The 18,036-nt window shown below is 42.3% G+C and overlaps 1 protein-coding gene across 2 annotated transcripts in view; it reads left to right on the plus strand.

Annotated features, from left to right (window-relative positions):
• SORT1 (sortilin 1) overlaps window positions 1–18,036 on the plus strand; it is a 65,844-nt gene that overhangs the window by 16,793 nt on the left and 31,015 nt on the right. The window contains exon 2 of one of the 2 annotated variants that reach the window (XM_063140641.1): window positions 17,141–17,200. In XM_063140641.1, coding sequence (XP_062996711.1) covers window positions 17,141–17,200 — 60 coding nt within the window. Of the gene's footprint in view, window positions 1–17,140; window positions 17,201–18,036 lie in introns of those variants that run through there. The other variant, XM_063140647.1, reaches the window with a different exon arrangement.

Genomic DNA, 18,036 nt, shown 5'->3' on the forward strand with positions numbered 1-18,036 from the left:
CTCACTTGAGGGAATGATACTAAAGGCAAAACTGAAGTACTTTGGCCACATAATGAGAAGACAGGACACCCTGGAGAAGATGCTGATGCTAGGGAAAGAGGAAGGCAAAAGGAAGAGGGGCCGACCAAGGGCAAGATGGGTGAATGATATTCTGGAGGTGACAGACTTGACCTTGGGGGAGCTAGGGGTGGCAACGGCCGACAGAAAGCTCTGGCGTGGGCTGGTCCATGAAGTCACGAAGAGTCGGAAGTGACTGAACGAATAAACAACAATACCGCCCAATAGCTGAAGCTCTCTGGGTAGTTTACAAAATTGTTGTCCTGCCTAGAGATGTGAAATCTCATGGTAAAATAAGGAAAAAGAAGAGATTAATGGTTTCCTGCCACCCAAAGCCCTGACATGTAATGTTGATAATTAAAAATATTCTGGAAGAGAAACTATTTCATACAAGTTTGTTTGTATTTCAAAAGTGTTTTGAATTAATGGGTTGCATTGAAAGGTTTCCTTCCCCCAATATTGCTATACAGTTGATTCACTGCCATGAGGTGGCCATGTGTCCTCTTTTACACAGGACAGTCCTCTATTTGACAGCCTGCCTGAGGACCATCCTCTATTTGAAGGCATCCTGTATTTGAAGTGATGTCCTATCCAGTTCTAGTTTAAAGATAAAAATCGTAAGAACTGTTGCCCTTCAGTGGTTAGCATCAGGGCAGCAGACTGAACAGGCAGACACACAGGCTATGTCAGGAGGGTGATGTGTTTCACACCAGCAGAGCATGCACAGAGTGCAAATAATGCAAGCAGAACCAGAGGATCCAGGTAGCAGATGAAACAGTCCAATGAAGAAGGAAGCACTCAGACACAGTAGCTTTAACTACTAATCTAAGTTTACTTTACAAGTATATACAGAGTAAAATACAGAATGACGCTCCAGCAAACTCTCCAATATTCTTTCTCCAAACTCTCCACACTGATTCCCCATCAGTAACATATTTATACAAATGAACACCAATCACAGTGTTCTCATGTAATGTGAACACTGGATTGCATCAGCTAATTTGCTGTTCTGCCCAGATACCCTCCACCTGTGTATCTGGCCTCTTTCCAAAGTCTTGAGATGACTTCTTCTTAGGTCTCTAGTTCCAGCAAAAACTTACACAGGTTAAAAACCTGACACCCCTCCTTTTTTCTGAAACTAGAATTTATACATATACATTTAACTTATCATTCCAAGCTGTTTGATTAATTTCATATGCTTATGTACACTTAGAGGCTTCGTTAGTACATCAGCAACATTCTCATTTGTGTTACAGTAAATAAGATCAATTAATCCTTCTTGCACAGCTTGTCTTACATTGCAGTAACGAATGTCCACATGTTTGCTTCTTGTATGCATTCTTTCAGACTTTGCCATGTGAATGCAAGTCTGATTGTCCTCAAACACTTTAACTGGTGTTTCTACCTGCACTTTTATATCTTTTAGTAATTGTACAAACCAAATTACTTCAGTGCAGACTTCAGATAAAGCAGCAAACTCAGCTTCTGAAGTTGACAGTGCTACCAGACTTTGTTTCCTGGATTTCCACCCAATTAAATTGTTTCCAAACTTTATCACAATTCCTGAAGTGGATTTTCTGTTTTGGGTATCGCCAGCCCAATCACTGTCCACATAGCACTCTAAAAATAATGTGTCTGACGGTTTTAACTTTAATGACACATCTATAGTGCTTTTCAGGTATTTAAATACTCTTTTTACTGCTTGCCAAGCACTATTTGTGGGTTTTGAAACAAATCTACTTAGAATGCCAACTGCATTTGCTATATCTGGCCTAGACCACTGTGCCAGATATAGTAGACTTCCAATTGCAGATTGGTATATCTCCTTATCACAAAATTCTGCATCTTGATCATTACATTGAAATCCTGCCACCATGGGGGTTTTGGCACCATTACACTCCTCCATGTTGAACTTTGTAAGCAGATTCCTGATCTTTGATTTCTGGCTTAATTCATAAACCCCTTGTTTCTTTGTGATTTCTACTCCCAGATAATCATGTATCTGACCCAAATTTTTTAGTTCAAAGAATTTACCTAATTGTTTTTCAAACTCTTCAACCTGGGCTTTTGTTCTGGCAATCAAACAGATGTCATCAACAAATGTCAGTAGCCACATTTGTTCACCTTTTACATTTTTTGTGTAAAAACATGGATCTGCTATTCCATTACTGAAACCCAATGATTCAAGTGCTTCATGCAAACATTGGTTCCAATTTCTTGCAGACTGTTTCAAACCATAAATTGCCCTGTTTAATTTGTATACAGAACCTGGCACTTGAGATTCATACCCTGGAATTTGGGCCATGAAAACAGTTTCTTTTAGTTCTGCATTCAGATAAGCAGTTTTCACATCAAAATGAAAAACTTCACAATCATATTTTGCAGCCAGAGCTAATGCAATTCTCATAGATTCAGCTCTTACTGTGGGTGCAAAAACTTCATCAAAATTTACATTTTTTCTTTGTGTGAACCCTTGAGCAACAAGTCTTGCCTTGTATTTCGTTTCTCCTGTTTGCAAGAATTTTTTCTTAAAAACCCACCTACAACCTACTGCTTTTTCACCTTTAGGTAGCATTGTAGGGGTAAAAACATTGTACTTCGCCATAGACTTCATTTCTTCATCCATGGCCTCAAACCATTTTTCTTTCTCTGGCTTTGAGAGCTTCAGTACATTTTCAAAACTTTCAGGCTCATAGCTCACTTGGCAAACCCTGACTTCACTTGCTGTGAAACGATCAGGTGGAATGCCTTTGTTACTTCTTTCTGACCTTCTGGGGACAAAAGAACTTGTAGCTGCCTCCTCCTCCTCCTTCTTTGGACTTAAAGAAGTTTGGCTATCTAACCTAGCTGCTTGCTCTTCCGCTAGTTGTGGTGTTTTTTCAGAATTTTTACTCTCTGGCAAAAACACTTGACTGCCATGCAAACGTTCCCAATTACATTGCTCTTGGAATTCAGCAGACCTGGAAATAATTACCTCTCCATTGTCTGCATAAAACCTGTATGCCTTTGAACCTGGAGCATACCCCAAGAACGTCATTTTCCTGGCTTTAAACTGTCCTTTCCTCCTAATAGCCTTTGGAACATGTACCCAAGCAGTACTACCAAACACTCTCAAATGAGACAGTGATGGCTTTTTTCCAAACATTAGGAAATATGGACTACTGTTAACTGCTGTACTCCACAGTCTATTTACAATGTAATTTGCTGTGAGCAGTGCTTCACCCCAAAAATGTGCTTTTAGTCCAGAATCAGCCAACATGGCATCCTTCATGGTTTGCAGAACGCCATTTCGCCTTTCTGCGACACCATTTTGCCATGGGGAATATGGGGCACTACGTCTGGCTGAGATTCCTTTGTTCCTTAGCCATTTCTGAAAATCAGTAGACATAAATTCCCCTCCAAAATCACTTTGAAGTTGTTTTACCTTAGTAGAGAATTTTCTCTCCACCCAACTTTGCCAATTTTTGAAAATTTCAAACGTTTCATTTTTGTTCTTCATAACATAGCAAAAACCATATCTGCTATAGTCATCCACCAGGATTAAAGCATACCTCGCCCCTCCTAGTGTTTTAGACATGGGACCAATCAAGTCAGCATGCACCAGCTCAAAAATCTGCTTGGTGACTCTGTCACTCTTTTTACATATTGGAGCAACTTTTGACTTTGCCAATTTGCATGTGCTGCAGTCTAAATACTTTTCACAAGATTTTAAATTAAGTCCTTCACACATATCAGGCATTTTCTGCAGTACTTTGAACCCTGCATGTCCCAAACGTCTATGCAACAGGTGTATACAATTGTCATGTACAGGTGTGTTGCTAAATACAGAACATACATCTTTAGAACCTCCTTCTCCCTTGGGCAACATTTCATAAAGATTGTTTTTCAGTACACCTAGAGCCAAAACCTCATTTCCTTTGAGCACTTTACATTCTTTGTTTGAAAACATTACACTGTATCCTGCATGGTCTAAACAAGACACACTTAACAAATTATGCTCAAGACTTGGCACACATAATACTTTGTTCACAGTCTCACCCAAACTTGGAATGAATACAGGTCCTTCTCCAGCAACAACTGACACTTTGCCATCTGCCAACGTAACATAGTCCCGGTTGGTAGGATGCAATTTTTTAAACAACCCCTTATTGTTCACAATATGTTGACTGGAACCACTGTCCATCAGCCATGTGCTTTTTGGGTCATTTTCAACAGCCTTGACCACGGAGACTTTCGGTTTTGCAGTTTTCTTTTTCTTGCCTGAATAAGCTTGCTTCTCCGTCTGGCTAGGGCAATTCTTTCGCAGATGCTCTGTGGAACCACAACGAAAACAGCGCCTCACTGCAAACACTCGCTCCTTATCTTCACAAGCTGCTTGTTTGGTGGGAGTTTCTCTTGGCTTAGCAGTTTGCTTCTCAAGCTTCTTTTGCTCTTCTTCTAACAGCCGGCCGGTCAGAAATCGTAACGTCAGCTCACTTTCACGCATAGCCTCCAAACTCATGACAAGGCTATCCCATGAATCATCTAGCGAACTGAGAACAACGTAGACTTTATGACATTCAGTAAAAATCATGCCTCGCTCTTCCAGGTCTGCAAACAATTGCCTCATCATGTTGAGATGTTCAGACACACTGGAATTCGGCTGCAGTTGAGCTCTGTACAGCTTCCGCGTTAGCGTGACCTTGCTCACGGCCGAATCTCTCACATAAATCTCTCGGAGATTCCTCCAGCATTCTTGTGCTGACACCAACCCACGAACATGTACAAGTTGATTATCTTCCAGACACAAAATAATGCTGGCTAGAGCTTTCTCTATACTTCTCTGTTCACCTTCATCTGGCTGAGCAGGGGGATTACTGACAACTGTCCATAAATCCTCCCTCCGGAGATATTGCTCCATCTTGACGCTCCACGCCAGATAGTTGTGCTCATTCAAACGGCTCAGGGACAAACCTCCCAACGCCATACTTGACGCCATCTCAAAAAACTGCACACAGATGTCTTACTTGCTTTCTTCTAGCCCCTCCTAGGCAAACAGCAACAACATTCACCAGGCTGCAGATTGAGAAGACTCTTCTTCACTTCCAGGACTCCAACAGCAATTTGCCACCACACTGGAACACCTCTAGTCAGGCTGAGCAATCTGGGCCCATGACCTGTCAGGAGGGTGATGTGTTTCACACCAGCAGAGCATGCACAGAGTGCAAATAATGCAAGCAGAACCAGAGGATCCAGGTAGCAGATGAAACAGTCCAATGAAGAAGGAAGCACTCAGACACAGTAGCTTTAACTACTAATCTAAGTTTACTTTACAAGTATATACAGAGTAAAATACAGAATGACGCTCCAGCATTCTTTCCAATATTCTTTCTCCAAACTCTCCACACTGATTCCCCATCAGTAACATATTTATACAAATGAACACCAATCACAGTGTTCTCATGTAATGTGAACACTGGATTGCATCAGCTAATTTGCTGTTCTGCCCAGATACCCTCCACCTGTGTATCTGGCCTCTTTCCAAAGTCTTGAGATGACTTCTTCTTAGGTCTCTAGTTCCAGCAAAAACTTACACAGGTTAAAAACCTGTCAGGTTTTTAACCTGTGTAAGTTTTTGCTGGAACTAGAGACCTAAGAAGAAGTCATCTCAAGACTTTGGAAAGAGGCCAGATACACAGGTGGAGAGTATCTGGGCAGAACAGCAAATTAGCTGATGCAATCCAGTGTTCACATTACATGAGAACACTGTGATTGGTGTTCATTTGTATAAATATGTTACTGATGGGGAATCAGTGTGGAGAGTTTGGAGAAAGAATATTGGAGAGTTTGCTGGAGCGTCATTCTGTATTTTACTCTGTATATACTTGTAAAGTAAACTTAGATTAGTAGTTAAAGCTACTGTGTCTGAGTGCTTCCTTCTTCATTGGACTGTTTCATCTGCTACCTGGATCCTCTGGTTCTGCTTGCATTATTTGCACTCTGTGCATGCTCTGCTGGTGTGAAACACATCACCCTCTTGACAGGTTATGGGCCCAGATTGCTCAGCCTGACTAGAGGTGTTCCAGTGTGGTGGCAAATTGCTGTTGGAGTCCTGGAAGTGAAGAAGAGTCTTCTCAATCTGCAGCCTGGTGAATGTTGTTGCTGTTTGCCTAGGAGGGGCTAGAAGAAAGCAAGTAAGACATCTGTGTGCAGTTTTTTGAGATGGCGTCAAGTATGGCGTTGGGAGGTTTGTCCCTGAGCCGTTTGAATGAGCACAACTATCTGGCGTGGAGCGTCAAGATGGAGCAATATCTCCGGAGGGAGGATTTATGGACAGTTGTCAGTAATCCCCCTGCTCAGCCAGATGAAGGTGAACAGAGAAGTATAGAGAAAGCTCTAGCCAGCATTATTTTGTGTCTGGAAGATAATCAACTTGTACATGTTCGTGGGTTGGTGTCAGCACAAGAATGCTGGAGGAATCTCCGAGAGATTTATGTGAGAGATTCAGCCGTGAGCAAGGTCACGCTAACGCGGAAGCTGTACAGAGCTCAACTGCAGCCGAATTCCAGTGTGTCTGAACATCTCAACATGATGAGGCAATTGTTTGCAGACCTGGAAGAGCGAGGCATGACTTTTACTGAATGTCATAAAGTCTACGTTGTTCTCAGTTCGCTAGATGATTCATGGGATAGCCTTGTCATGAGTTTGGAGGCTATGCGTGAAAGTGAGCTGACGTTACGATTTCTGACCGGCCGGCTGTTAGAAGAAGAGCAAAAGAAGCTTGAGAAGCAAACTGCTAAGCCAAGAGAAACTCCCACCAAACAAGCAGCTTGTGAAGATAAGGAGCGAGTGTTTGCAGTGAGGCGCTGTTTTCGTTGTGGTTCCACAGAGCATCTGCGAAAGAATTGCCCTAGCCAGACGGAGAAGCATGCTTATTCAGGCAAGAAAAAGAAAACTGCAAAACCGAAAGTCTCCGTGGTCAAGGCTGTTGAAAATGACCCAAAAAGCACATGGCTGATGGACAGTGGTTCCAGTCAACATATTGTGAACAATAAGGGGTTGTTTAAAAAATTGCATCCTACCAACCGGGACTATGTTACGTTGGCAGATGGCAAAGTGTCAGTTGTTGCTGGAGAAGGACCTGTATTCATTCCAAGTTTGGGTGAGACTGTGAACAAAGTATTATGTGTGCCAAGTCTTGAGCATAATTTGTTAAGTGTGTCTTGTTTAGACCATGCAGGATACAGTGTAATGTTTTCAAACAAAGAATGTAAAGTGCTCAAAGAAAATGAGGTTTTGGCTCTAGGTGTACTGAAAAACAATCTTTATGAAATGTTGCCCAAGGGAGAAGGAGGTTCTAAAGATGTATGTTCTGTATTTAGCAACACACCTGTACATGACAATTGTATACACCTGTTGCATAGACGTTTGGGACATGCAGGGTTCAAAGTACTGCAGAAAATGCCTGATATGTGTGAAGGACTTAATTTAAAATCTTGTGAAAAGTATTTAGACTGCAGCACATGCAAATTGGCAAAGTCAAAAGTTGCTCCAATATGTAAAAAGAGTGACAGAGTCACCAAGCAGAGTCACCAAGTGTGTGTGTTTGGGGTGGTATGTGGGGAGAAAGTAATGAATGAATTGTTTGTTAAGAGCGGAGACACCACACTGACAACAAAGGTCCGCATAGTTAAAGCAATGGTATTCCCGTAGTAACCTATGGCTGCGAGAACTGGACCATAAGGAAGGCTGAGCGAAGGAAGATAGATGCTTTTGAACTGTGGTGTTAGAGGAAAATTCTGAGAGTGCCTTGGACTGCAAGAAGATCAAACCAGTCCATACTCCAGGAAATAAAGCCAGACTGCTCACTTGAGGGAATGATACTAAAGGCAAAACTGAAGTACTTTGGCCACATAATGAGAAGACAGGACACCCTGGAGAAGATGCTGATGCTAGGGAAAGAGGAAGGCAAAAGGAAGAGGGGCCGACCAAGGGCAAGATGGGTGAATGATATTCTGGAGGTGACAGACTTGACCTTGGGGGAGCTAGGGGTGGCAACGGCCGACAGAAAGCTCTGGCGTGGGCTGGTCCATGAAGTCACGAAGAGTCGGAAGTGACTGAACGAATAAACAACAATACCGCCCAATAGCTGAAGCTCTCTGGGTAGTTTACAAAATTGTTGTCCTGCCTAGAGATGTGAAATCTCATGGTAAAATAAGGAAAAAGAAGAGATTAATGGTTTCCTGCCACCCAAAGCCCTGACATGTAATGTTGATAATTAAAAATATTCTGGAAGAGAAACTATTTCATACAAGTTTGTTTGTATTTCAAAAGTGTTTTGAATTAATGGGTTGCATTGAAAGGTTTCCTTCCCCCAATATTGCTATACAGTTGATTCACTGCCATGAGGTGGCCATGTGTCCTCTTTTACACAGGACAGTCCTCTATTTGACAGCCTGCCTGAGGACCATCCTCTATTTGAAGGCATCCTGTATTTGAAGTGATGTCCTATCCAGTTCTAGTTTAAAGATAAAAATCGTAAGAACTGTTGCCCTTCAGTGGTTAGCATCAGGGCAGCAGACTGAACAGGCAGACACACAGGCTATCTGGACCCTGCCTTCATAGTGCCACGTTGGCGCCACTCTACCGCCAAACACTGTGATATTGCTGCTGTGGGGCGGCAGCAAGTAATCCTAACTGGAGGAGACAGTGCGAGCTTTCTTGGCGGCCATTCAGGTCATCAGACTTGCCCCCTGCCCCTTACTCGGCTTCCGGCAACCAAGCAGAGGCTACCTTTTGGCCGGGAATGCCCCAGCGTGACGGTGGAGTGAGGTCAGATGGAGGAAGAGCTGTAGTGACCTCTGTGGTGGGAAAAATCAGGGAAAGTCCCTGATTTTTTCCAATGCACAGCTTCATGAGAAAGCCCTGTGGTGGATGAAAGATGGCTCCTTTTTAAATGTATAGCTAGCCCCCCCCCCGGTCACGGTCTTTCAAATTTTGATGTAATGTTCTGTATTTCTATTTAAATTATAATTTTTATATATGCATCTTTGCAAAAAAATCATATGCAAATGTTATGCAAATCACTGCCCTCTTTTTTGGTGGTCTTTTTTTACTAGTTATAAATGACCATCCTAATTGCAAGTCTCTTAGATGCAAGAGTCAACGGGAGTAGTATTAATGTTGAAAACTGCTACCATTTGACTGGATTACTAAACAAGCAGCAGTCTTAACACTTGGGATGGTGGGAAATAATTTCAGTAAATCAATACAGAAGGCAGCAGTTGACAAAATCAAACAAATGTAATGCTCAAGGCACACAACTACTAATATATAATAAATTTCAAAACTGGGATAAGAGAATATTTTTTATCAGATATATCAATTTTTATATTCTATATATATAGTATTATCGCTGAAACATGAAATAACATTGATAGTGCTACAGTGAAATGCACTTATACGGTTTATATTAACAAGCTAACATGGCTGAATCAAGAGTGTTTAGACAAAATAGTTTTGGATTCTGGGACCAAGGGCTACACTACTTGGAACATGGGATGCTGGCAAAGGATGGGTTGCACCTCACAAGGGCTGGAAAGAATGTGTTCAGCCACAGCATGAAGAACTTGATCAGGAGGGCTTTAAACTGAATCTTAAGGGGGCGGGAGATGTAAACTTCGAGGCAACAATGGATGGAGGCCAATGCACCGCAGTACAGAGAACAGCTCCAAAAGTGCCCCAAAATAGTGTCCGCAACAATGTAGGAAAAAAGCCAGACTATAAAACACATGGTCTTCGATGTCTATATACTAATGCCCAGAGCATGGGAAACAAACAGAATGAACTTGAACTCTTATTACATAAAGGCAAATACAACTTGATAGGTATAACTGAAACTTGGTGGGATGACTCCCATGACTGGAATATAGCAATTGACAGATATAACTTGTTCAAAAAGAACAGAAGAAATAGAAAGGGAGGTGGAGTTGCACTGTATGTTAAAAAATACCCATCCCTGCACAGAAATACAGGCAGATCAGACTGGGAACCCCATCGAGAGCATCTGGATTAAAATAAATGGGGCAAGGAATAAAAAGAACATGATAATCAGAGTCTACTACCGACCATCCAATCAAGTAGAAGATGAGGACGAAACTTTTGAGAAACAAATTGCGAGTGTTTCAAGGAAGTGTGATGTAGTAGTGATGGGGGACTTCAATTACCCTGATATCTGTTGGGAGACCAATACTGCCAAAAGCGGCCCTTCCAAGAAATTCCTGACATGTATGGGTGATAACTTTCTCCTACAAAAAGTGGAGGAAGGAACTAGAGGATCGGCAATCCTTGACTTGATATTGACCAATAGGGATGACTTAGTGGATGAAGTCGCAGTTACGGGAACTCTGGGGGAAAGTGACCACGTCATACTTGAATTCTTGATTATGAAGGAGGCAGAAGTTGAGTGTAGCCATACACGTACTCTGGATTTTAGGAAAGCTGATTTTAATAAACTCAGAACTATGATAAGTAAGGTCCCATGGCAAATGAGCCTAATGAGAAAAGGAGTGCAGGATGGGTGGGAGTATTTAAAAAAGGAAATTTTAAAGGCACAGTTACAAACAATTCCAACAAGGAGAAGAGATAGAAGGCAACAGAGGAAACCAATGTGGCTCCACAAAAAGCTTAGAGATGACCTGAAAACAAAAAGGGATACATATAGGAAGTGGAAGGAAGGCCAGGCTACAAAAGAAGAGTACAGACAAGTGGAGCAGAAGTGCTGAAATGGCGTCGGGAAGGCTAAAGTTGTGAATGAGCTGAAATTAGCAAGGGATGCTAAAAGAAATAAAAAGGCTTTCTTTAGATACGTGAGTAGTAAAAGACAGAGGAAAGAAATGGTGATTCAGCTGCTTAATGAGGATGGCAAATTGATAACAGATGACAAAGAAAAGGCTGGTGCTCAATTCCTACTTTGCCTCAGTCTTCTCCCAAAAGCGGGTTTATGACCCCCCTGGAAAAAGTGAAGCAGAAGTTGTGGGGGCAGGATTGCAGTTTGAGATTGATAAACAAATGGTCAAAGAACACCTAATTTCCTTGAATGAGTTCAAATCTCCAGGGCCCGATAAACTGCATCCTAGAGTAAGGAAGGAGCTAGCGGAAGAATTCTCAGAACCTTTGTCTATTATCTTTGCAAAATCATGGAAGACGGATGAGGTGCCGGACGACTGGAGGAGGGCTAACGTTGTCCCTATCTTCAAAAAGGGCAAAAAGGAGGAACCTGGGAACTACAGACCAGTCAGTCTGACATCTATCCCTGGGAAAATTCTGGAGCAGATTATAAAGAAGTGAATCTGTAAACACCTTGAAGTCAATGCAGTGATAACTAGAAGCCAACATGGATTTCTCAGGAACAAATCCTGTCAGACTAATTTAATCTCTTTTTTTGATCGGGTAACCTCCCTTGTGGGCCGTGGGAATGCTGTGGACGTCATATATCTTGACTTCAGCAAAGCTTTTGACAAAGTGCCCCATGATATTCTGATTAACAAACTAGCTAAAAGTAAGCTAGATGGAACAACTATTAGGTGGATTCACAGTTGGCTACAGAATCGGACTCAAAGGGTACTTTTCAATGTTGTTGTTGTTGTTATTATTATTATTATTATTTATTTATTTATTTATATAGCACCATCAATGTACATGGTGCTGTACAGAGTAAATAGCAAGACCCTGCCGCATAGGCTTACATTCTAATAAAATCATAGTAAAGCAATAAGGAGGGGAAGAGAATGCAAACAGGCACTGGGTAGGGTAAACAGGCACAGGGTAGGGTAAAACTAACAGTATAGAGTCCAAACAACATCAGGTTTTAAAAGCTTTAGGAAAAAGAAAAGTTTTTAGCTGAGCTTTAAAAGCTGCAATTGAACTTGTGGATCTCAGATGTTCTGGAAGAGCGTTCCAGGCGTAAGGGGCAGCAGAAGAAAATGGACGAAGCGGAGCAAGGGAAGTAGAGACCCTTGGGCAGGCGAGAAACATGGCATCAGAGGAACGAAGAGCACGAGCGGGGCAATACTGTGAGATGAGAGAGGAGAGATAGGAAGGAGCTAGACCGTGAAAAGCTTTGAAGGTCAACAGAAGAAGTTTATATTGGATTCTGAAGTGAATTGGAAGCCAATGAAGAGATTTCAGAAGTGGAGTAACATGATCAGAGCGGCAAGCCAAGAAGATGATCTTAGCGGCAGAGTGGTGGACTGAGACCAACGGACTGATGTGAGAAGAAGGAAGGCCAGTGAGAAGAAGGTTGCGGTAGTCCAACCTTCTCAATGGAACCTTCTCAAACTATGGAGAGGCAACGAGTGGGGTACCGCAGGGCTCAGTCCTGGGCCCAGTGCTCTTCAACATTTTTATTAATGATTTGGACAAGGAGGTGCAGGGAACGCTTATCAATTTTGTAGATGACACCAAATTGGGTGGGATAGCTAATACCCTGGAAGACAGAAACAAACTTCAAAGTGATCTTGATAGGCTGGAGTGCTGGGCTGAAAACAACAGGATGAAATTTAATAGGGATAAATGCCAAGATCTACATTTAGGAAATAGAAACTAAATGCACAGTTACAAGATGGGGGACACTTGGCTCAGCAGTACTACAAACTAGAAGGATCTTGGAATTGTTGTAGATCACAAGCTGAATATGAGCCAACAGTGCGATATGGCTGCAAGAAAGGCAAATGCTATTTTGGGCTGCATTAATAGAAGTATAGCTTCCAAATCACGGGAGGTACTGGTTCCTCTCTATTGGGCCCTGGTTAGGTCTCATCTAGAGTATTGCATCTAGTTCTGGGCTCCACAATTCAAGAAGGACATAGACAAGCTGGAGCGTATTCAGGGGAGGGCAACCAGGATGATCAGGGGCCTGGAAACAAAGCCCTATGAAGAGAGACTGAAAGAACTGGGCATGTTTAGCCTGGAGAAGAGAAGATTGAGGGGAGACATGATAGCACTCTTCAAATACTTAAAAGGTTGTCACACAGAGGAGGGCCAGGATCTCTTCTCGATCCTCTCAGAGTGCAGGACACGGAATAACAGGCTCAAGTTAAAGGAAGCCAAATTCCAGCTGGACATCAGGAAAAACTTCCCGACTGTTAGAGCAGTACGACAATGGAATCAGTTACCTAGGGAGGTTGTGGGCTCTCCCACACTAGAGGCCTTCAAGAGGCAGCTGGACAAGCATCTGTCAGGGATGCTTTAGGGTGGATTCCTGCATTGAGCAGGGGGTTGGACTCGTTGGCCTTGTAGGCCCCTTCCAACTCTGCTATTCTATGATTCTATGAAATAAACAGTCAATGATAAGGAGCAAACACTAAGCAAAGATATTTTATACAAAAAGAACAAACTGTTTTTGCAACGCTATTTTTACAGAAAGAACAAACAAGGAGACTAATTCCAATATATCAATTTCTATGTTCTATATGTATAGTATCATTGCTGAAACATGAAATAACATTGATAGTGCTACAGTGAAACTCAATTATACTGCAACCTTCTTCTCACTGCCCTTCCTTCTTCTCACATCAGTCCGTTGGTTTCTGTTCACCACTCTGCTGCTAAGATCATCTTCTTGGCTCGCCGCTCTGACCATGTAACTCCACTTCTGAAATCTCTTCATTGGCTTCCAATTCACTTCAGAATCCAATATAAACTTCTCCTGTTGACCTACAAAGCTTTTCACTGTCTAGCTCCTTCCTATCTCTCCTCTCTCATCTCACACTATTGCCCCGCTCGTGCTCTTCGCTCCTCTGAGGCCATGTTTCTCGCCTGCCCAAGGGTCTCTACTTCCCTTGCTCGGCTTCGTCCATTTTCTTCTGCTGCCCCTTATGCCTGGAACGCTCTTCCAGAACATTTGAGAACTACAAGTTCAACCGCAGCTTTTAAAGCTCAGCTAAAAACTTTTCTTTTTCCTAAATCTTTTAAAACTTGATTTTGTTCTGACTTTATACTGTTAGTTTTACCCTACCCAGTGCCTGTTTACCCTACCCTGTGCCTGTTTGCATTCTCTTCCCCTCCTTATTGTTTTATTATGATTTTATTAGAATGTAAGCCTATGCGGCAGGGTCTTGCTATTTACTGTTTTACTCTGTACAGCACCATGTACATTGATGGTGCTATATAAATAAATAAATAAATAAATAAATAAATAATAATAATAATAATAATAAGAAGAAGATTTTCTATAAGGAAACATGGCTGAATCAAGAGTGTTTAGACAAACAATCAAACAGTTGATGATAAAGAGCAAATGCTAAGCGAAGATATTTTATACAGAGGGAATGCACTTTTTTTTGCAATGCTATTTTTACAAAGAGAACAATAGGCCTCCGGGTTTTTTCCTGTTTTGCGTGAAGCTTCTTCAGAAAATGTAGCTTATTGGCACCATCGGGAAAGCTATTGCCATGAATAAATGGAGGGATTCATTCCTCAATTCCATATAGAAGTTCACTTGAAGTCCCGGCCAGACTTGTAAAGCCTCAGACACGGTGAGCTCTTCATTGCAGTTGATGAATATAAAAATTGATATATCTGATAAAAAGTATTCTCTTACTCCAGTTTTGAAATTTATTATATATGTGTAGTTGTGTGCCTTTGGAAATAATTTCAAACGCTGCAAAATACAGAAGATCTTCAGGCACTTTATCTATCTGGTAGTCTGCGAAATGCATTGCTCCTGCAACTTTCCTCTTATTTACCATTGTTTTGGTGATACATATTTTCATTCCCCCACCCACCCTGTCTCCCATTTTCACAACTGGCTGAGAGTTGAGAGTTGTTGAAATAAAATGCCTTAACAGTTCTATGAGGTACCACCTCATACTGTACTTCTACAGCGTGAGTATTAACATCTGATTTGTAAAAGCAGCATTTGAAGCAAGCAGCCATGAATGTAGCAGGAGGATTAATGATGTCCTGGAGCCTTGATTCCCAGTGGGTTTTTTGCCCCCAAAACCTGTAATATCAATTTTATCAAAATGATTGCTCATGAAAGTAATAGACCAAGGGGCTGTCTATGTGTCTTTTAAGCTTCGTAGTGGCTGTGCAGTGGCGCTGGACGCAGCCGCCAACTCGCAACCACCGCAGGGCTTTTTGTCAAAGCTGCGCGGTAAAAAAGTTGGGACCTTACCCTGACTTTTTCCCTCAAAGGGCCCTCCAAAAGCTACTTTTTACCCACAGGCTGGGGATTTGAAAACGATGGGAACACCTTTCCATTTTCTCCCATTGGTAAAAAAGAAAAAAGAAAAAGCAGTCTGAGGGGAGGTGATTTCAAGCTGAAAGCAGATATGAGTGGAAAGGGTCAAGCAGCCTCTCAGCGCACCATTCTTCGGCTCAGACTTGCAGTCTGCTTTTGTTTTTAAAACAAACCGTGGAGAAAAGCATCGCTGAACTCTGCGTATCATGTAGTTTGAACCTTAGCTGCATCATGACAGAGCGGTGCTGCTTACTCTAGTACTTGTATTTCAAGTGCTTCAATACATTTTGGTTAACTCTGAGGAACAGAAGACTCGGGGGTTCTTTTTCATAACCTGGAGTAAATCTTCCAATCGCTTGTGGAGTAAGCCTGAATATGAATGTGCTTCAGCAACATTTGACCAATTTTGCAAGGTCAAACAAGAATACATGTTTGACACCACTCTACTTAACAGATGCCCTTCTCATTGCCACTTGGATATTCCTGAAATGCAGGAGGGCTCCATGTGCTTCAAGAGAATGATTTCCTGGAAGAGGGCTTTTAAAGCGTTAATGATCATAGAGGCTTATTGAGATGTTCTCAGGACCCCTTGTTGTTGTGTTTGACTATACTCAGGCATCTGGTAGTGGAGAATGGATTATCACACTAGGTGCGTTGGCTATGCTGAAAGGCAAGTAAGCTTCTCGTATCAAATAATAGGTGTACAGCTTGTTTGCCTCGATAACGAGCCATTATGGTGGAAAAGAAACCAAAGTGATCAGAAGCTGATGGTGGTGGTAACATATATTTGGGCATTTCTGAGTCTTACATGGCATGACTTGAAGAAGCAATGCAAAGCAACAGTGGTGTTTACAACCTGCCTACAGCCTATGCTATTTCTTCTGTGATTGTGTGTGTGTGAGAGAGAGACACAGAGAGTAAATACTTGGTTGTGCATCTCTTCCTTGTTATTTGTCTGGCTTAAGGACTTTTTAAATATAAACAGGGCTGTGGGAGAGCCCCTGCATAAAATTTCTCCCAATTTCTCCAGCCTTGCAGAGTTAGCAACAATCCAGCAATATCCTGAGTAAAAAGAATGCACACATGTGGTATATTAGGTGGCAAGCTTATTAATGCAGAGGTCTCCAGTGTAGTGCCTACGGGCAACTTCAATGGCACCTACAACGCTATTCACTCATTGCTTCCATATTTTGAGAAATGTTAGGGCTCTAGGTTCTCTTTCCTATTCCTGAACCTGAAAAGAAAGCAAGGCAAAGGGAGAGAGGGAGAGAGAGCAAGGCTAGAGGCGAGGAGAATGGGGAGGAAAAGAGGTGGCGGGGAGAGAAATAGGCTAGAGGCTGGGAGTGGAGAGAAACAGCAAGAGACAGGGATGAGTGGGAGAGAAAGAGCAAGGATAGGAAGGGAGAGAAAGGAGAGCGCTATGGATAAGGAAGTAAGAGAAACAGCGAGGAAAGAGTTTGGGGGAGAGAAATAGTGAGGCTAGAGCCTAGGAGTCGAAAGAGAGGTGTGTAGGGAGAGAGCAAAGGGGAAAGGTCTGTGTGGACAGAAGAAGATTGGGCGGGCCAGAAAGCAACTCTTTCCATTTCCCTCTTCCTCCTAGCCTCACTATTTCTCCTCCGCCACCTCTTGACTAGCCAGGCCCCCATGGCAGCCATTAGATGACAAACCACATCCGCCATGGGAGCCATTTTATGATGGTGCACACAATAGTTTTAAAAATTCCTAAATGTGCCCTTGGGACCAAAAGGATTGGTGACTCCCTGCATTAATGGATCTGGGAAAGCTTCATCTGTGCCTTTTTTATATGGGAGCTGCATTCACACATTATAGACTGAATTATATTTGTAATTGCCTTTACAGCATGTCTTCAATGATCTCAGTGGCTCAGTATCCCTCTCCTGGATTGGGGACAGCACCGGGGTAAGTAATACAAATGGGTTGGATAGACATTAACTATTCAAAAGAAATGAAAGTACAATATGTGAAATAATAATTCCACCTGGAGCATCACTCCATACTTTCAAATAATTGATGTTTTCACTTTAATCTTCCCACATAGAAAGATTAAGATTACTCCTGTCTGGTGAGTCACTAGGAGTCATTCTCTCCAGATGTAGGGGCTGCAAGCTAGTTAGGTTCTTCTTTTAGCTGTTACCATCGTACTCGTGGTCTAAGAACGAGATGAGAAACAGTGTAGGTGTTGTATCTGTTCAGTGACTCCCTCTGGGTTTGGTGAGAAACATCTAGCTGCCCATCCAGACTTGTAAGAATTGCCTCAGTTCTGAATCCTTGTTAGACAGGAAGAAATATTCACCGCCTCTTTCTTCACATCCTGCACAAAGATGTTGCTACTTCCCCAAGGAAAAAAAATATCTCAAAATGCAAGCTGCAACCAACACTTTTTTTTTTTTAGTGGGGCAACATTGAGCCAAGTTACAGACACAAAGAGTTGCTAAAAAGCTATGATAGGTATTTTGGGGGCTTGTCTACACAGGCACTTTGCCCCTAGATTGTTTCAGAGTGGCAGCAGGTAATCTACATGACACAGCCGCCACTCCAAAGCAATCCAGGGGCAAAGCCCCAAAGCTCTGCACTAAAAAATGTTGGGTACTTACCCTGACTTTTTTAGCTTGGAGCAAGGCTCCGCACCTCTGCGGAGCCTTGTTTTCAAAAAATATATGTAACGGGGGTGGGTGGGTTGGAAATCCCACCAGGGAGGGAGCACCCTGTTCCTTCCCCCTTGTTTACCCCCCTCC

This window comes from Elgaria multicarinata, chromosome 1, assembly GCF_023053635.1.
Source record: "Elgaria multicarinata webbii isolate HBS135686 ecotype San Diego chromosome 1, rElgMul1.1.pri, whole genome shotgun sequence".
Taxonomy (NCBI): Eukaryota; Metazoa; Chordata; class Lepidosauria; order Squamata; family Anguidae; genus Elgaria; species Elgaria multicarinata.